The sequence below is a fragment of the Apus apus genome, chromosome 5 (genome assembly GCF_020740795.1).
Source record: "Apus apus isolate bApuApu2 chromosome 5, bApuApu2.pri.cur, whole genome shotgun sequence".
In the NCBI taxonomy this organism is placed as follows: Eukaryota; Metazoa; Chordata; class Aves; order Apodiformes; family Apodidae; genus Apus; species Apus apus.
In genome coordinates, this window is record NC_067286.1 from 26,544,958 (window position 1) to 26,565,841 (window position 20,884).

Below are 20,884 nucleotides of genomic sequence, written 5' to 3' on the forward strand. Positions count from 1 at the left end.
ATGATGTATCTTTGCTACTTGAACAACAATATTGACATTGCACTCTCCTCTAGAAGGAGGCTATCGATGTTTACAGGTGGTGTACAAGTCTCTCTCACCCTCATTCAACAGCAGCTAGCTCTGTGATAGAGACAAGTTGCTGTTTATCACTGCAAGATTGCAGTTTGGAATAACTTAAAGCAAATAATATAGAATATGAAATCCAAATAATATAGCATCTGAAGAAGGTATTTATGAAACTGGAGTTCAGCTAGAACTAGTAACATCTGTGGATTTGCAGTAAGTGCAACTGAGTCTTCATGATTCTCAAACATTCAAGATTTTCTTTGAATGCTTCCTGTCACCGGCACACTGCTTTCAGAAGTACAGCTGCTGCATGGGGCACTTGCATTAGACTAAGAGTGACTTCATTTCATCTTCAACTGAGTTTAAAACAAACAAAAAGTTAACTAGGAAGAAGTAATAATAGAATCATAGAGTGGTTTTGGGTTGGAAGGCACCTTAAAGATCATCCGGTTCCAGCCTCCCTGCCACGGACCGGGTCAGCTCCCACTAGAACAGGCTGCTCAGAGCCCCCATCCAACATGGCCTTGAACACTTCCAGGGATGAGGTATCCACAACTTCCCTGGGCAACCTGTTCCTGTGTCTCACCACCCTCACAGTAAAGAATTTCTTCCTAATATCCAACCTAAATCTACCTTTTTTTAGTTTAAAACTCAGTTCCCCCTCATCCTATCACTACAAGCCCTTGCAAAATGTCCCTCCTCAGCTTTCCTGCAGGCCCCTTCAGGTACTGGAAGGCCACTATGAGGTCTCATCTGAGTCTTCCCTTCTCCAAGCTGAACAGCCCCAACTCTCACAGGCTGTCTTCTTAGGAGAGGTGCTCCAGCCCTCAAATCATCTTTGTTGCCCTCCTCTGGACTTACTCCAGCAGGTCAATCTAATTTCAGAATAAGTGTGTTCATATGGTGTTTATGTTGTTATGTCAGTTTGATTTGTAGAATAACTTAAAACTTTTTTTTGTGAAGACAAATCCTTAAAAGAATCATCGGTTGCATCTGTGAGTTCACATATCCTCTTGATACATTCTAAGATAGGCACATGGTTTTATCTCACATGGTGAGCAAGGTTGCGAGAGGATACCTTCTAAGAAGCGTGGTGTAAGTTAGCAAGTTTGGAGAAGGGTGGCCAGGTCAGAGTGTTACCTGGAGACCTACCTTTTGCCTGTGTATCATTGCCTGCGATGTCACTTTTTGTACTCTTCTCTTCTGTAGAAGTATAATATAGAAGACAATAAAAATCAGGCATCCTAAGCACCTAAACTGCCAATCCATATCACGTCAAGAGAAGACATGGTTGTTTTGAAGGTGGATTTTTCAGGTCTTGAGCAATGATCTAAACTCATTTTCAGTGAAATCAGTGCTTCCCATTGATTTTGGTGAATCCCAGTTAAGCTGCTGATAAGTACTTCTGTAAATGCAGCCTGATCCCCAACTACACTTGATCTCAGCAAAAACCCCTCACCACTAAATGGTTGTGAACAAGTATCGTGCAGTTCCATTTTTTTTCTCCAGTAAGCTATCACGTTCTAGTGGCAGAAGAAACGTGCCTGCTGTCCTTGTTTGCAAAGGACTTTGGGATCTCTCAGAGTGTAACATGAACACCAGTGGGCTGTGGCTCTCTCCCACCTGGGTTTCAGTTCCAGAGCACAAGACTTTTTCACTTTCTACTTTTTTCCTTATAGCCTTGTCGACAGAGCACTCAGGTGCTGTTTGTGACAGCTGTTGTGTTTCCCTGTCTGCCTACAGGGGTACCCAGACAGCTGCACTGCCCAGCAGCCAGAGATGGCCAGAGTAAGGCACAGTTTTGTTAAAAAGTAACAATATGGGGAAAGAGGGATGGAAGCAGGAAAATCTGTGACCCGGACTAGATTCTACAGCACACTATCAGTGGGTGCTGAGGGATCTGAATGAACTTCATGTCCAATGACATATACATTTTCTGTGTTTCTGTCATACCAAGACTCACCTGCTGACTTGGAGAAAGTCATTAATCACAAGGTGATGCTGAAGTTCTCTGGGAAAGGAAGTGTTGCTGACAGTGGCAAACAGCTGATGTTCATGTCTCATGGAAACTTAAACATGCATAATTGTGTGTTCAGCATCTGCTGTCTGCATGTGGGGTGACTCAAACACAGGGAGGGTCAGGTGTGACTAAGAACAGGCCTATGATGTGCAGCATGACTTTTTTTTAAAATTCTTGCAGGCAGCTTTCTCATGGAGGATAGGACATTGTATTTCAGTATTTGTCCGTTCTTGATTTTATGTGCATATTTTTCTAACAATGTTCAGTGTGTCTGTTTTGTGGCTCCACCTTTGAGCACTTACCAATGAGTGAGGAGCAATTCAACGTGCATGAAGCTTGGTGGTAGGTTTGTGCCATGTCAGTATTTCAGCTTTTGCACAACTTAATATTTCTTTTATTTGTATTCCAGAAAAAGGCATGGCATACAATTAAAACCATGGTTAACTTACCAGTCATCAGCCCGTTCAAGAAACGCTACTCATGGGTGCAGCTGGCTGGGCATACAGGTGAGACAGATACCTTCCATGTGTTTATTTCTGGAGTGGGGATGGCAGCAGTGTGGAAACCAGTTTTTCAGTGTTTCTTTATTTCCTTCAGGTAAGAAGGAGGCAGGCAATACCACATAAATCTGTGAACTAGAACATCTTTGTTTCAGTTGTGGTGGGGATAGGGGAGGGGGAGTGATACACCAGAATAATGAGATGAGCAAGGAAGCAATGGTCAGACCCTGTGGAAGGCCCAGACTCCTGATGCATCCTTTAAAGGTGATGTATGTAAAATATGTGTTAGAGGGGAAACGGGAGGGACTGGGGAGTTGAAGTTCTAGTCCGTCGGTTGCTGTTGGTTGCAGTATGGGATCGTCTTTCTTGACTGAGTAGCCACTATGTTCTTAGTGGGACAGATGACTGACTGTGCCTGTATGTGCCTCGGCCCTGGCAAGGACAATGCTTCTAATACCAGCCGCAAACCCCTCATCTGAATCTAAGTCTTTGGGTGGAAAACAAATAGGCTGAAAACTGACCTGCATTTCGAGTCCGACATTCTTCACTGCATGAGTGCAAGGAGCTAGCTCAGTTAGCTGGTTCTAGTTTTCTGTCTGTAGAAGCTGGTAATCGTGCTCCTGATGTAGGCTCTGTTTCATCAGTAAGGCAAAAAAACAACAAAGAGAAGTCATCAGGTTTGCTTTTCTCGTGCTTCATTTAATTCCTGTGCAGTCCTTGTTCCTGAAGCACTAGTGTGGGGTTTATTAGTACACGTGTGGGCAGGCACCTACGCTGCATCGTGCTTTAATGCAGTACCTGAAACACCTCTTTATATGCTAATGCACTAATATGGTGCAGAGCTGTGCAGAGAAATTTATCTAGTCCTAGAAATGGAGTAGCTGCCTTTTGTGCACTGGTGTTGATGGGGCTGATTTGTGTGATGTGGAGAGCCAGGATGACCCAGTCTCATCTCAGTTTTTATCACAGTGTCTGTGGAGTTGGCTTTATCTGCGTAGAGTGATGTGCTGGTCATGTTACCATAACCCTTGTAGAGGCTTGGGTAGTAGGGTAGAAGAGGAGGGTTAAGAGCATACTAGAAGCTGAGGAGGAAAGATATGATCCAGTTTGCTTTGGATAGTTTTCTGTGGTTGCTTTTAGTTAATCCTTTTTGCAGCTGTACTTCTCTGATATGACAAGTTCTTTCTAAAGTAAAGCCTAGACCATCACTGCTCTTGTCCTTGTGCTGAGGCAGTGCCGGTTCTGGGATTTGTCGGAGAAGAACCAGTTTGAAATAGCGGAGGAATCCTGCTGTGATGAAAGATAAGCATTAGCTCCAGGATTAATGAGGCTCCAACTGTGGCACCTGTTTTATGTCATGTAGATTAAAGAGTACCTCAGAACAAAATGTGTACCTTCCACAGACGTTATTGGCAGGTTGCAGGAGAGGAGAGTGTCTGAACAGTGGACTCCAGTCAGCTGGAGTCTAATTACTGCTAATCTTGGCCTTGCAGACCATCATCTGTACTGGGTATCATTCAGACACAAAGTTGCTTAAAACCAATTGCACTCCAGGCTGTAACTGCAGATTAGCAGAGCTCTGGAGAAGGGGCAGTACCTGGAGGTACACGCATGTGCAGTCCCAGCTGGTGTGTGTGGAAAGGGCAGTGCTTGGCTTCTGGCCTGTTGGTGGGTGTTCAGCGATCACTGACTGTACCACCTCGGTAGGTACACACTCAGCAGGTGTGCCCGGGGTGAGGATTAAGGGCAAAGCCAACACCAGCAGTGTTATCCAGCTTTAAAATAGCCTGTCAGAGGATTAATGAGTTCTGGCTCATGGCTTCTTCCTGTGCATTTAGTAAGTATAGTAGTGTTTAATATGCTAACAAAGAATTTAGCATGGAAAAAAAACCTCAGCAACAACGATGGCCTGGAGCAGCTGCGCTCCTTAAAGCTATAAATTCTGACTTGGGAATGTGTCCAAATGGACTTTCACTGCAGGGGAATTCTTTAACGTGTCATGAGGCAGAGGTAGATGAAGCTGGAGTGGTGAGGGAAGGTGTTTTTCTTTTTTGGGGTCAGTCTTACCAGCATGTGTTTGATTTTCTGTTTCAGGGAGTTTCAAGGCAGCTGATAGCGGGAAGATTCTCAAACGCTTCTCAGAAAATGAAAAGGAGTGTTTTGAGCGATTGATGAAGGACCCACTACGCTCCTGTGTCCCCTGCTTCCATGGTGTGGTGGAGAGAGATGGCGAGAGCTACATTCAGCTGGATGACTTGCTTACTGATTTTGAAGGGCCTTGTGTGATGGACTGCAAGATGGGAATCAGGTGGGGCACATGAAAAAGTGCTTTCTACCCCAAATGCATATGAAGGAAAGGGGTGTGGGTGTGGTAATGCTCTGTCTGGAGGAATTTGGTAACATTTTTTGGAGCCTTGGGATTCAGTCCAGACAACCTGTTGTCAGTTTGGCAGTCACCTTGGAGAACCTGAGGAGAGCGTGTCCCACTGTTGCCAGGTTGTACGTAGACTCTGGAAACTAACTGATCTGTAGCCTCAAAAACTATCCACATCAAGAAATTTTCAGGGGTGATTTAAAATGAAGTTTGTCTTCCGTGGCCTGATAATACATGGGGAAAAAATTACATGATTCATTCAGTGCCAGTTCATTTAATCTTTGTGTATGCAGTGATTAAAATAACACAAAGAGTAAGATTCCTGTCTCCAAATGTGAATGAATAGCAGTGAAAGCCCATTTCAAATGCCTGAATGAGTCTTCACTGGTATTGATCTTCTCTGTAAAGGAAAGAGTTCACCATCTGCTCAAGACTGACCTGGGTTTTTCCCTACTCTGACATTTCCATGATGCTGTCGCCTTGTTCTCCAGATTCTCTCTTTCTTTTCCTTTACTGTGATTAAGAGGAAAACCTCAAAAGTGTTATCTAAGCATAACAAATAGATAAGGGATCTGTTGAGAGCCTCAAGTAACAGTACAGAGAGGAATGAACTGTCATAGTGATCTTTCGGGTGACAGCTCAGATGCTCAGGAGTTGTACTAAGTTAGTTATTCAACTCACAGGAGTGCAGACAAGCATTTTCAAATAGATGCAAAATTTTTATTGAGTTTTCAGCTAAAATCACAGTAGAAATGTATAGCACTTGTATGCCTGGAAGAAAGAGGAGAAGGATTTGCAGCAGTACATATTTTATTCAAAGTATGTGACATTCTGGTAATGACTGACAGCATCTCCTAACAGCAGCCCAGTTTATTACACTGTGATGAACAAAGTACATTCCAGGCACCTGACAGTCCAGTGGAATGTAGATAACATGGATAGTGCCTTTCTAATGGTTACCAGATTAAGGAGTTGAATGGTAACAGCAAAATGTGGAAGGTTTGTCACCCTTCATCTTCCTGTTCTTAGTTACTTCTGCTGGTTTGGAGCTGCTCAGAGAATCTGCTTTACTCTCCATTTTTTACTGTATGAACGATGATTCTGTCTTTCACTGTGATGCATTAAGTAAATCTTTCTGAGGCCTAAAAACATCATACATGACTGATACTAGTTTTTTTGAGGAGAGAGAAGACAGTAAGACTTCAGCAGCCATGTTTGCTTTGAATTTAATTGTAAGTGATCCCTCTTAACTGTCCTTTGAAAATACAGCTGTGTTTCACTACACAGCAGGAATTCAGCTTTCTCCCATTCTGTAAACAGGACATAACATTAACATGCAACAGTAAGTAAAGTATAGTTAGAACAAGAAGTGAATGACACAATTCCTGATTTCTGCAGCTGTTTCGCTAAATATGCCTGTGCAGTTATTAGTCAGCGTTGTTTAGTTTCTCCATATGCAAAACTGGGGTAATGATAAGACTTGCTTTCCTGGTTGGCGTTTCTTGAGGCCAGTTTATAAGCTTGTACATAAAAATAAATGTCTGGGGAGTCCTTACAGTTTTGTTGGGATGTGATGCTTTTGCAGGACATACCTGGAGGAAGAGTTGACAAAGGCCCGTGAGAAGCCAAAGCTGCGTAAGGACATGTACAAGAAGATGATTGAAGTGGATCCTCTTGCTCCCACACCTGAAGAGAATGCCCAGCATGCTGTCACCAAACCCCGATACATGCAGTGGAGGGAAACCATCAGCTCTAGTGCTAACCTGGGCTTCAGGATTGAAGGGATTAAGGTAATAGTTTCACTTCTGCCTGTTCTTGGAGACCAAACTTTGTTTTGTTGATTAACCAAAAAGCTAGTATGCATCAGTAGCCAGTATGCATCAGTAATCCTTTCCAAAGGATTATGTGAAATTTCAGTCATTGAAACTACAGAGGTCAGTGTATTGTAGTTTTAAAGCAGCCATTGTAATTACAGCAGAGTAGTGCCAATGAAGTTAAACATCAAATGTGCATCAGCTGTATGTGGTTCAACCACAGAGATACTGCAGGAAGGACTCAAGCAGTGTAGATAGAATGAGAATGAGGTTGTTATAAGGAAGACTTCAGAACTGTGCAGTTACTTTTTTTTCTTATCCAAGAACTATACATATTTATTCCAAGTGAATCACAGTGAAGTGTTTTTGTTCCAGTTATGTTTATTTGCAAGGCATGTTAAAAGTATTAGCTTAGATATTCTTGGGATTGAGGAAATCCCTGTTCCTTTTAAGCACACTACGATATCTGGTATAGATGGAGCTGGAATAAAGGCAAAGCAACAACAACAGCAAAATTGTCCATCTGCTGTTCTTGATGGCTAAGTTTGTGCCCCTGTACCATTCCTAGGGTACTGCCTTACAGCCACAGAAAAGCTTAGCAATTTATTTCCTACCTGTTGATTCTTTAAATTTGTTCTGCCCCCTGACAATGTCAGATACCTGTCCAGAAACCCATGAGGATCTACCCTCAAGAGTATCAACCATTTGACTCACTCCCTTGAATGCTGACACTTGCTGGAATCCAGAAGTGTGCTTTCTGCCTGCACAGACCTGTCACAGCTAGCCTTGAACTAGTTTGCTTGGCTTTGGCTAGTAGTGCTTCTGTAGCAGCACAAGCGTGGTGAGGGTTGCCCAGACCCACCCAGACCCTGAGTGAGTTCTTGTTACCTGAAGCCCGTGACAGGACAGCTATAAAGAAGTTACCATGGGTTACCCTATATGATTTCAGGATTTTCCCAGGGCATATACATTTAATTTAGGTATGATAGGGCCTTGTAAATCATAAACTGGAACAGTTTTGCTTCTGTTTCATAGCTCAAGCACTAGAAAGAAAGGGATAAAAGACAGTGATGCTGATGAGCAGAGGCTCTTTAAACACACTTTTCTTCTTTACTTCCCTGTGTTGTCTTCTTCCTTCCTCATTCGCAGATTCTCCTGCTCTGATACAGGAACAAGGGCTTCGAGTACATGCTGTGCTGGCCCCCTGTACACTGTGCCACCCACTCCTGGCTGTTAGACACAGGCAACCTCATGCAGGAGCTGTCTGAATGGTAGATAATCTGGCTTCAGTCCAGTTGAGACACTTTTCTCTCTTACCTTTTAGCCGTCTAGTGGTGTTATCAAGATACTCATTTTATTCCTATACAGCTTAGGTCTTTGGATGCTCTGTGTAATGGAATCAGAAACCCAGATATCTTGAGACCTTTTACATGTGTCCTTGGAAGCATAGTTTGTCAGTGTACAAAACGTACAGATTCATGTTGGGTCCTGCAGAATGACTGAGCTAAGGGAGCACAGGGGAGCTCTAGAAAATCCTAATGGCATTCTTTATGGTTTGGTTGGTTATTGGAGGTGGGTAGGATCAGTATGACACCCAGACTGCATGAGAGTTCCCTGTTGAGATAATGCTGTAACTATGCAAAACAGGACACGCATACTTAATCCTTGGTTAAGCACATGAAATGCTTTGAAGTACTGCAGTACATTACCTTTTCCTCTATCTTCCAGTGCTCTTATAAGGGATGTAGGTATCATTCTCTTATTTATTTACTTCTTTTCACATGGAGAAATGGTGACAGAAAGTGAGTCGTCCGAGCAATACAGCTGGTCAGTACTCTCTGCACTGTTCCACTGTAGCTGAACTGTATTTCCAGTTTTGTGTATTTGTGGAAAAGCAAAGCCATGCTGCAGAGATTCCCGTTTTGCGAGAAGAGCCTGTACGGATCAGTGATGCCACATAGTGGTTGCTAGAAAAAAACTGTTGTTCTCCCTGGGTGCACTAACTCCTGGAGTTAGCTGAGCAGGTATGTTGGGTTTGGTGAGTCAGAAATATTCCTCTCCTGTGACTGCTGGAGTAAGAAGTGGAAGCAAAGAAAGTGAAATTGTAGAATCCCTTTGTAGTGGCTGCTGGTAAATGAGATCTGATTCACCATTTGCATCCATCATCCATCAGTGGGTACCTTTACTCTTTAGGTTAATCCATCTCTTTTCCTTGCCTTGCTTCCGTATCTCTGAAATCAGGTCAGCTTCATTTATGGTGTTTGTGATTCATTCTTTCAGCAAAAATAGTTTGAACTATTTGGTTTAGTTTCAGCTGGCACCTGACACTTTCTTGTGCCTGCCAGATTGGGACTGTAAGTTTCTTCTCTGGAAGGGGCTGTCTGAAGGCCACACATCACAAGCATTGTCTCCAGTAGTTTTGCAGAGCAGAGATACATGGGGCTGAAAATCAGAGGAGTTCTGGCTCCCTGTTCTGTCACTGAAATTCTGTGCAGTTTGGGAAGTTACTAATTTTTTTGGTACCATTCCTTTAGCTATAGATCTGGGATAGCCATTTTCCCAGGAGGACCTCAGATTTTATTCATAAATCTTTGTGAATCTACTTAGATCATGACCTTAAGCCTGAGCCCTTTAAGGGAAGTCTGCAGACGAATCTGAGCAAGACTGCTCAGGTTAAGATAGGTAACACTGTTTTATGGAGCTGCCATATCTGCCCTTCTGCTAGCCATGTCACTGTCACGTCTGAGAAGTTCTACAGATGGCCCCTAGTTGCACTGTGCAACAGACTGCTCTGCTGCCCAGGAATGTCTGCAGAGGCCTTGACAAAGGTATGACTTCAAGGAGTGAGTCAGGCAAGCACCTGCTGGGGACTAGGTCCATCCAGAGTTGTTTCAAGGACCTGGTATAGAACACGAAGGACGGTGCCATTCAAAATGTGGATGTTGTTTACATTAAGTGAAGACAGGCAGCAGTTGCATTTCTTGCCAACCACTGCAAAAGATCAAAATCATACATGTTTCTAAACAGTTCTAAGCAACTACTCTGTCCAGACAAAAAAGGAGGAAAATGGAACACACAGCAGTTATTCCAGACTTTTCTTTGGGATTTGAGGCATGGGGAGAATTTATTTTTAAAAGAACTTTACTCCAGTGAAGAGGTACGAGGCATCAGACTTAAGTTCCAAATTTTTATGTGCTGTTGAATATTATCATATATCAGATCAGATGGCTCTTAACTTTCACTGCCTACCTGCTGAACTTCTCTTGCATAACTTAAACATCTCATCAGGCTGACATGCCACACTTGTATCTGGCCCACTGCCTTGGAATAAAATTATGTTTATTCTCCTGCTAGAAAGTCTGGTAGGTGGGAGGCTGTTCTGCATGGTTTTGCCATTCAGTCAGTTCATTCTCTTGCATGATAAAACTGGAAATTTAGCATTATCTGATATCTTTTGTGTATATACTAGATACTGAGTTCTGCTGTGGAGTAAATAATGTTTCACCTGCTAAGACTGGAGCTGAATTTACCCACTTTTGATGCAGTGGCTTATAACATGAAGGAGAAAACACATTTTGATGACCTGTTGATTTGCTCTTACAATGGAAATTAGGGGTTTATTGGACTGATACCAAGGAGAGGAATACAGTTTGATAATCCTGCAGACTTAGTGGATACAGGCTACCAATGGCAATAATTGCTGTATTTTGCATGCATGTCCTAAAAGCTCATATTTGTATGTCTTGAAGCAATTGGGATGTTCTTGGAGAAATGCATATTGATACAGTCTATGTTGATGGATCCGCCCAATTCATGCACTTCTCTTATTTACTTGTAGCACCACAAGCACAAACTGGTCACTACCAGCACATAGAGAGACCTGTTTTTTCAGCAGCAGGACACTTCTGTACTGAGCCTTACTGCTAGTTGGATGCCCACAGTGTCTTTTGCCAAAATTCACACATCTGTTTTGTCACTGCTGGCGTTTGTGTCACTGCTAGCATTGCAAGTCCCAGGTTGTTCTTGTCTGCAACCAGTTGTCTGTTCTGTGACTTCTGGGTCATGTTAGTATGCAAAGGTATATTGGGAACCGAGTCTTAACCACAGTTCTTTGATTTCCCCATTGAAAAACAAAAGCACCACAACAAACAGCAAACAAAAAGGACTAATAAAATTTGGTTTGAAAATGTCCTCTTACACCCCCAGCCAGGGTTTGACTATACTGAGCCAGGTAAGAGGACATCTAAAGAGGTCACTGTGGTTTGCCCCATTGAACTTTGCACTGCTGGTACTGACACGTGAGAAAACCCTCCTGCAAGGTGGTGATATCGCGAGTCGTTTTTTATGTGCACTCAGCAGGAAATTAAGTGCCATTTAAAGTTACCCAATCAGCTTTTGTGTCTTTTTCTCCTCCACTTCTTGCTCAGTTTATCTGCTCTCTTCCTGTTCAGCTACTCACTTTCATCTGGTTGGCAAGAGCTGAGCTGTTGGTACTGTAAGAGGATTGACTGATGAGGGGAATGATACGTGTGTAGTATAAATAGTTTCTGTCTTTGTGTGTCTTTGTGCAGAAGGCAGATGGAACATGTAACACAAACTTCAAAACTACAAAGACTCAGGAGCAAGTTCTACAGGTTTTTGTGGAATTCATTGAAGGCAACACAACTATTCTGGTGAGTCCAAACTCTACAGGTTCACTGACCTTTGACCCAGTGAACTTCCTTCAGGACCATGCTCCCTCTGGTACAACGGAAAACCAACTACCAAGGGAGAACATAGTTTTGACTTCTAGTCCCTCTCAGCAGATGGAGGGGACATGGGGACTTGGTGGGCTATGAGAAGTAGTTGGCTGAGACCAGTTCTGTCAGCTCTTGCTGTGAGCTCACCATAAGTTCCTCATGCTAGCAAAATGTCAGTCAGTTTATAGCTTGCCATCAGCTCCAACCATGGGTGTTAGATGTTTTGGAGGGATGGTGATCTCTAAGCAAGGATTGTGTTGGCAGGAAAACGTGATTTGGGAATTCAGTCTGGAGAGGATAAAATCAGAGCATGGGGGCAGGAAGTGAGATTGATGGCTGGCTGTACTTGTGTGGGAGACTCACCTCAAAGAGCAGTTCCTGTATCCTACTTCATGGGTAGCACAGCAGGCATGTGGTAGATGGGGTAATGTGTCTCATGTCTTTGGAACTTCAAAGGATGCCACAGCTCTTTGCAGCAGCGTAGATGCCATTATGAAGGCAGATTAGCCCTCCAGGAGGAGCACGCTTTGTAACACTGGGCAGCATTAAAAATCTTTGCAAGACCTTTATGAATTAAGCCTTGACTTATTTACTTATTTCTTTATTCCCTCACACCATCATGGTTGGACTTCCTTGCCTAACACAGTTTCATTCTGTTTTGACTGTGGAGAACTGGAAGATTTTTAGTTGCTCAAAATTCCTTTCTCTGTATTAAAAAAAAAAAAAAAGGGGGGGGATGCAGAAAGTCTTCCTGCATCCAAAGCAAGAGAGGTAAGTCTACTTGGCACAACACATGCAGCAGAGGAACTCCAGCCTGTTCATTCAGTAATAAAGTCTGTTGAAGTGCATCTTCAGATTGACTTTCAAATTATGAACTTACAGCTTTGAAGGACCCCTAGCCTAAAATTGGTATGATCTCTTCATTATATTGACTCTTCTAAACACAGTATCTTCATTCATTCCTTACTTAAATGTTTATAAGCTGGTGTGCTTTTTTTTCTCCTCTTCCTCCAGAAAAAATACCTCAAGCGTCTGCAGGAAATTCATCTCATTCTTGAATCCTCAGACTTCTTCAAGCGACACGAGGTGAGCGATGAATGTAATGCTGTGGAGCTGTGCTGCTGCTGCTTTTGATCCTTCAGGTGTATTTTGGGGCAGCCTGCTGTATTAGTAGAAAGGAGTTTGTAGTAGAAGAAAGCTACTCTATTTTAACACCAATACCATAAAGCCTCCATCTCAGTGATACAGAAGATAAACCAGTTGAGGAACAATAAACCCATCTTTCTAACATCCTAGGACTTGTAGCTCTAGGCCACTGCAGGGAAACGTTTATTAGTACCAGTTTCCTGTCATTTCTCTAATTTTGGTGTGTTCCTGTGGGAATTTTTACAGGGAAATGGTTATGTGGAAGCTTGCCTTTGACACAGTAGCATTCAGTTGTAGATTGGCCATGAAGGCTTTATTAGTTTTACTGGAATTACATTGAAACACTGTATATAATTCTGCACTATATGTTTTCCATGTATCATTTGCTGTGGAGAAGGCATCATTAGCTTCTAAGTTCTACTTATTACAGCTCAAGATTTTGAGGTCAGACATTTTATTTTGCCTTGTTGATTCCCTCTTGTCCCTAGAGGCATTTGTATTAATCATGGGTCGTGGTCTTTCTTTGAAAGCAATCACTAGCTTTTACTGAGTTGCCTGCTGCCAAGTGAGCTGGGGAGTTGCTTTTCTTCCCTGTGACCACTGGGTCCCTTTTCCCATTTTCCTACCCATTTATACTTTACTGATTGATACGTTTATATAAATGGGGCATGTAAATTGTCATTGTGTAAGTGCAAAAACCTGTTGCGTCACAGGTGAGTCGGTCATCTGAGGAAGTCATCCTCTTAATGGGATCTGTCAAGTGATGAGGGAGAGTTAAAGATGTGTTTTTAACCATATCATCTCAATTTGTCTTCCAGGTCGTTGGAAGTTCACTACTTTTTGTACATGATGGCAGTGGGAATGCTAATGTGTGGCTGATTGATTTTGGAAAGACCACCCTTCTCCCTGATGGGCAGACACTGGATCACAGGATCCCCTGGCAAGAAGGGAACAGGGAGGATGGGTACTTGTTGGGGTTGGACAATTTGATTGGCATCTTGGAAAGCATTACTGAAAGATGAGCTGAGAATGGCACAAAACTTGCAGGGCTGCTCTGTAACTTTCTGCTCTACTGGGATCATGCAGTTAGAAGGAAACCTTTAATTCCCTCCAAACTCCTGAGGACATCTGTGCAGAGGGAGCTGCATCCAGAACCTAGCAGGTAGTGATCCAAATGACTTTGCATCGACCCTCTATGAATCTAAATAACTCCAGCTTGGTCCGTGTTGCACCAGCCTAACTTCAGACTGGTCCTCAGCGTGTGAAGATCTCCACACTCAGGAATCACACCAGCATGAGTCAAGAGGTCTGTATGGTAAACCAGAATGAGTCTGATTTCTGGCAAACAGATGGGACTCCAGATGGGACTTCTCCTCCTAGTGAACCAGAGCAAGTGCTTGGGGATTCAGGGTAGGGATAACAGTTTTTCAGGGAACTGCACTGTTTTCAAACCAGCAGGAGTGTTTCCCCTCCCTGCTGCCCCACCCTCCCCTTAATTCCGAGTCATCTTGCTCCTGATTACGCTAGAGGTTGGACCAACAACTTCTGCTGCATTGTGTTACAGCGTGCATGAGGTGGAAATGGGTGATAATCTCAAGAAACCTGGAGTAAAGGGAGACAGCAGTTTGGAGTGGCTGGATGTGGTAACTGCTGTTGACCGTTCCTCCTCTTCCCTGCCCGAGCCTCAATTCGCTTTTGTCCAAGAACAGCCTTTGCTTTTTATGTAGCCTCTCAGGAGATGACAAATACTCTAGGGAGAGAATAGCAGCCTGTTGTCTCCAAAAATATTTGACTTTCAGACTTGGTGGGCTGTTGGAAAAGTGCCTAGCTTGGCAAGTTTGGCCTCTTGCAGCTGAATTGCAGTTCTGAAAACCAGCAATGGCTCTTTCACACACAGACCAAGGAACTAAGGGGTTTTTTCAAGGCTTGTTTATTTTTAAAGATAAAACCCACACACACATGCACACACATGCACTAGTAGCCAGCAACCAATATGATCTCTTTAGGTCATGGTTTGACTGTCTTCTAATGCATGTGACTTCTTGGCCATGTTCCCATTCCTAAATACGATGCTGCCACTTAGTGTGCAAACTGGTGCAGCAATCAGGAAGGTGATGGTTCTGCATTCACAGCATTACACTAATGATGAGAGAATTCCCAGGCATCCTTCCTGTAAGGTACCAGCTGTTAACTCAGGGCAGTTTAGGGGAAGGAATGTTAGTGTATCGCATTCCCTAGTCCCCATCTGGAATCATGGGGCCATCTGTGGTTCATTCTTTTGCTGTGGCCCAGCCACAGAAAATTCACAGTGGTTAAGTTAAAATCAAGAAAGACTGAAGTGATTTTTTGTAATGGCTTCCCATACCTTCTCTGTGGGTTGCCTCATCACTTGAACAATTCTTGAAATACTAGCAGTATAAATACTATCAGTATTCACATGTTCACTCACATTCCAGCTTTTAATATTAATAACGTGATGATGCAGTTTTCAAAATGAGGACAAGACTTATATTACTATTTTATTGTTAATTTCATTTCAGCATCTAAAGCTAGTAGTGCACACTGATCAGAAGTTGCTGTCTTTTGCTGGTGTCCTGTGCTCAGGTGAGATTCTAAGAACTTTAGGATATATGAAGGTGACTCCATGCTTTGGGAAACTATTTCAATAACAATGCTGAGCATGAGCAAAAATGTAGAGTCCAGATCTGGAACTAAATCCGTCTATAACATTTCTAATTAGAATTGAAGAACCTAAAATATTTTCTAAAAGGAGTTACTTTAAATCACACAGTACTGTACTAGGAGATCAGACAGATTTAATTACTTTTTCATCACCTCTAAACCAAACAGCAGTATTAAAAATTCAAGCTCTGTTCCCTAAAAGTTAGATGACATAGAGTGTATATTCTTTAGCAAGTTATGACAAGTGGAAACAGCTTCAAACGACTTCTATTTTAGGATGAAATTATAATTCTTTTTGCAGTTCACTGCAAATTCAGACAGCTTCTGTAGCCTCCTGAAGTCCCTCTCAGTTTTATTTTAATGATAGTATCTTAATGTATTTTCCACTTAGAGGTTTCAGAGGGTTTACACTTTTTTTCAAGTGACAGCCTTCAATAGAGAGAGCACAGATATTATCATTCCAGATGCCTCCTAACATTTCAACTGCTATGAGATGACAAATTAATCTGTAGTGAATTTTGTACCATTTAAAAAAAAGTCTTCCTTCTTTCCTGCAGCCAAGAGGTAAGCCATCAGTTAATTCAGTTAATCAGTTAATTAAGCAATGCTTAAGGCTAACAGGAAGTAAATAGGTCTCGCAGTGGAAGATTTTAATAGCAGTACTTTTTCTACGAGTCTGCAATTGCAAACAGTCCTCCCCTTAAAAAAATAGAAAAGTTAGAAATGAGACTGTTAAGGTGATAGAAGTCATTAGTGGTTTGCTTAATTAATCTTCACCGTTAAATTTCTTTCTTCTGTTACCGCATATGTAGATCTTTTGCATCAGTGTAACTTATTTTCTGGAAGGGAGATTTAGAAGGTAAATGTTGATGCTCAAATGTCAGTTGAGGATTAGAGACAGACTTTTAGAATGATTGTCCCATTCTAAAGAAGCAACGTGTACAAGTAGCTTCAAAAAAATCAACTGCTGCTGCCACCTGCATGGTTTGCAGTAGGTCATCTTGGGGGAGATGATGGAAATGACCCATTCCTCTGCAGTAGTTGAAAAGGTCGGGGGGGAAAAATAAAATTTCTGCTATAGCAGAGCATGGTCTGGAAACTCATTCTAGATGATAAATAGTTCCAAAAGGTTAGTTTTGAGATGGCCCTTTGACTTGCTAAGGGATTAGAAGGGAAGAAGCCACAATCTCATGCTGCTGTTACGGGAAAAGAGAAAAGGAGGCAGCTTTCAGCAAGTGTAGGACTGCAACTGAGCCCTGGAGTTCTAAGAGGTTGGAGTCCATGAGCTCATGAACGAGGGCAAGTTAGATACCTTGAGGCATGTCAGGTGGCCCAGAGTGCCTGTCTTTGTACACTTGCTTGCTAGTGTGAGGAAGCAGCACAGCCTTCATTCACTATGGAGTAAGTTGTCTTGAATAAGCTCATATTTACCAGAGGGTCAACATGACACCTTTGCAGAGGCACCTAACATGGAAGAGCTGAGGCATGGTTATTGAGGTCATTGTTCACGTACAAGTCCAGAATGTAGTTCTTTAATACCTCTGCTGAGATACTGCCTTGCTGTGGAGACACTGAGGGCACATGTGCTTCCAAGCATGGGGAGATGTGCTGACCCAGAGGCACTTTGGTGCTGCACAGCTAATCTGGCTTAGGCGCCAAGGTCTTCAAACTCACTCGTTAGATGCAGCAATGCTTACTGGTGTAGCTGCTGCATTCCAGTGGGAATCTAGCAGTAGGACTTCTCTCCCTCAACTTTGTCAGTGATTTGGTTTTTTTTAGGTCTTGAACAACTATCATAGGCCTCAGTTTTGTTTCCATTTTCCAGATGGGAATAGTATCTACTTACCTCACAGGAATAATGTGAGGCCATGCTTCATTATTGCTTGCAAGATGCTGTGAGATTCTTTGGAGGAAGGTGCAATACAGGAAGAAATGCACAAAGAGATACATCAGCTAAGTTTAAAAATGATGTGTGTTTGGGCCACACAAGGGTATAAATTTGGATAAAATTTAACCAAAGTGGTAAAAATTAAATCCCTCTTAATTTTACACAGGGGGCAGGAATTCACTTAACATCTGATCACGTTACTACTATGGGAAAAGATTTGAGTGGAAGTCGGACCAAACCCTTAAGTATCTCAGAGGGCTCTTGCTATTTTTTTTTTTATTGCTGTTATAATTTGTTATTCTTAAGGTACTGAGATCAAATGGTCTGTATCATCCACATGCATCCGTTCTGAACACTACAGTGCAATGCTGACCATGGTCACTTTTGACATTGACTGTATTGGTTGAGTGCTTGTTACTCTGAAGTGTGTATGCTACTAAATAAATGAGACTGAAGGAAAAAAGACACCCACTGTGGTTTGGTCATGGGACAGTAGTATCTTCAAGAGTTCCCTTTAGGAAGGGACAAAACCTGATTATTTCAGTGTTTCTTGTGCTTTTGGTCTTTAGTATCTAATCTTTCCTAAAACAAAGCTGATTCTAGAAGCATTAGAGTTTGGTTCCAAAACCCCTTAGATACATTTGCTTTAGAACCTGGTCCACACAAAGCTTGACAGCTTCCTTCAAGGTAAGCTCTGTATCAAAAATCTCAGTTTATCAAAAAATTCTGCATCAAAAGGCACTTGGCAGACTTACAGCAGTTAACTGTCCATGGGGCAGTTTTGTGTGGCAGCAGGGAAGAAGCAGTCAAACCTCCAGGACTAGGAACACCTTAGCAGAGGAGAGTGTCCTCTTACCTGTGTGCAAAGAGTACTTAGCTGAGAGGGGAGACAAATTGCCACCATTAGTGTATTTTTATTTTGTATTACAAATATAGAAGTATACACTGGTCCAACTTTAAATTGTGTTGAAGCAGGCATGTCATCTACTTAGGTACAGTTGGCACCCAGAAAGGTAAGTTGGCAAGAAGTGCTGCCATGGTCAGAAGTAATGACAAAAACCAATTCAACCAGATGAAGAAGTTGTGTGACAAGATGGGGAGATGTCATGGCTCAGGTCTCTGCATCAGATTGAAAAGGGTAGGCAGCTACGAGGAGGGAGCACAGCCATGTCTACAGGAGACACTATCTCACAGGGCCCTGCTGCTCGAGGGTCTGAAGAAGTGTGGTCCCTGGCTGACACAGCTGCAGAGATCCAAATACATTGGGGAAAACCATACTCCCAGCAGCAGTGGTGTCTTCTCTTTCAGGAAAGTAGGGGGAGGATTTTAGAGGTGGAGTAAGTTACACTTGCAAAAGCCTGTAGGTGTTTAATTAGACTTGCAAAGCTTTCTTAGTGCACACCTGCCCATGGGCAAATCAGAGGAAAAATTACCTCAGGAGAAGGGTTGATATGAGGGGAACACCTTAGTTCTGTGCTGTTAAAAATTCTGCTTCTTTAAAGGGAAAATGAAGATACAAAACACTTAAGTTGAGGAGAGAAAAGATGACAAGTCAGAAGCAAGAATATCAACAAATGTGAAGAGGAAACATGAGAAAGACAAATTGAAATTTGCATTATTACTTCATCTTTTGTTACTCAGTCCCCTCTTTAAAATATAGGTGTGAAGTGGTATGAAGCACCATAAAGTACTAATGCTGAGTCCAGAAGGAAAAACCCAACAACTATATACACACAAATCTAAAACCAGGCAGGTAGCAGGTCTTCGTTCCATCAGGAAGAGCAATTAATAACAGTGTATAAATAGGTGATTGTCCAGTGGGGAAGTGCTGGAAGACTTTTCATATGAATTACAGGACTGAATTAATCTGAAATCTTCAGCTTATATTGTTCCCCTAGGAAATCAGGCTTTGGCTTTCAGTTGCCAAAGTAATCTTAATTTTGACACTATAGGTTCAACTTGCTGATTTTGCACTAAACAGGGCTCCTTAAAAAAATACTTCAAGTTATATTTTGAAATATTCCCAATTGAGCAGTATGAAATCTGTGCTTGTATGAAAAGTAAGTTTCAGTCTCAGAGTTGTAGGACTCTGTGTCGCATATATAGAAGTGTATACTTGTCCAGCTTTAAATAGTGTAGAAGCAGGTGTTTCATCTATGTAGGTACAGTCATCACCCAGAAAGGTAAGTTGGGCAAGAAGTGCTGCCATGATCAGAGGTAGTGACAAATAACCAACCAGATGAAGTTGCGTGACAAGCTGGGGAGATGTTCTGGCTCAGGTCTCTCTGTAGTATATGTTGTTGGAATTGTTATTTTTCTTTTTAGATAATATGGTTTGGGCAGCATGTAGCATTTAAGCATCACAACAGGAGCAATATTAGTATTATTTCCTCCAGGATATTAAAAATTATCTGAGAGTTTTTAAAAAGCAGCAGAGAGATCAGGTATACCTAGAAAAACTGTTACAAGCCAAAGATTCCTGGCAACTGCGCTGGCAGAAGATTGTTTACCTTTAGTTCCATTTGAGGGAGTTAAGAGCTTATGTAAAGTTTAGGTTGCTAATGCAGTTTCCTTTACAATTCCCAGCTCTTTCTTGTAGTGCCCCTTTGGTATGTGCAGCTCCATCTTCTGTCTTGTTAAAAGACACTACATGTGGGTCAGTACATCGCCAAGCTACCTGCTGTTGTCAACCAGCAAAGTATGTCCAGGAAATAATCACTACATGCTCACCCCCTACTTTCACAGTTGCCCTTCAACACCTCACTGTTGGTCACTTTTTTGGGCAGGATGGGTTTTTATTCTGGCTCAGTGCAGCTCTGTCTATGCTGTCCCTGTAAATGAGTTACCTTGATGCAGCTTGTCAGTAAAAACAGGTATTTGTCCAAAGTACTGGACTGAAGAACTGGTGTTTTATTTATAAAATGAAGACATAGCTGCAGCCAAGACTTCCTGTAGCATTGATAATAGAACTGTGTTCTTCTCTTTGCTCTTCCATGGTTTTAGCACTATTGGCCTTTCTGAATTTGTGAATCATGTTGAGTTAAGTGCTAGGTATGGGGAAAACGGTGGTAGCTCAAGCTGGGTAACTATATGGACAACAGAGATCCTGCCTGCTTCTCACTGGACTCTTAGGGTATGGTGTAGACACTTCCACCTGAAAAAATGGGTAACTGTCTTGCACCTGTTACGTTACCAAAATCTGTACGAAGAAAAGTGATACAGCTGAAGTCCTGTGGCTGCCAAATGAGTCAGTATGTCACCCCTCTCTTACCACCAATTTCCTACCTGTGCCAATGGGTAAGAAGAACTGAAAGTGGCATCAAAATGGGCCTGCAAAAAAGCATGGTCTTGAGCTCTAGTGCTCTGCTCAGGATAGAGGCTGTTGCACACAAGGTTTGGGAAGCAGTGGGGGAATCACATCCACTGCAGCTGAACTGGGATCACTGCATTCTGTGGTGGCCTTATCACATATGCAGGGCAGGTGGTGCTGAGCAGCTGGTGCCCAGTCACAGCTGCTGGAGTTCACCTACATGTGAATCCTGTACCAGAGCACCTCTTCCCTCAGAAAGGAACCAGGCTGAGTCTAAAGCTGACAGCTCACCATGCAACCTGATTACACATGAAGGCAGCATGTAATTTGCCACTGTAGGTTGCC

The 20,884-nt window shown here is 42.5% G+C and overlaps 1 protein-coding gene across 1 annotated transcript in view; it reads left to right on the forward strand.

Moving 5' to 3' along the window:
• ITPKA (inositol-trisphosphate 3-kinase A) overlaps positions 1-17,694 on the forward strand; it is a 39,551-nt gene extending 21,857 nt beyond the window's left edge. Inside the window, exons 2-7 of the mRNA XM_051621475.1 lie at positions 2,496-2,592; positions 4,681-4,894; positions 6,546-6,750; positions 11,346-11,447; positions 12,528-12,599; positions 13,478-17,694. Coding sequence (XP_051477435.1) covers positions 2,496-2,592; positions 4,681-4,894; positions 6,546-6,750; positions 11,346-11,447; positions 12,528-12,599; positions 13,478-13,681 — 894 coding nt within the window. The 3' untranslated portion in view covers positions 13,682-17,694. The remainder of the gene's footprint in view (positions 1-2,495; positions 2,593-4,680; positions 4,895-6,545; positions 6,751-11,345; positions 11,448-12,527; positions 12,600-13,477) is intronic.
• The last annotated feature ends 3,190 nt before the right edge of the window (positions 17,695-20,884 follow it).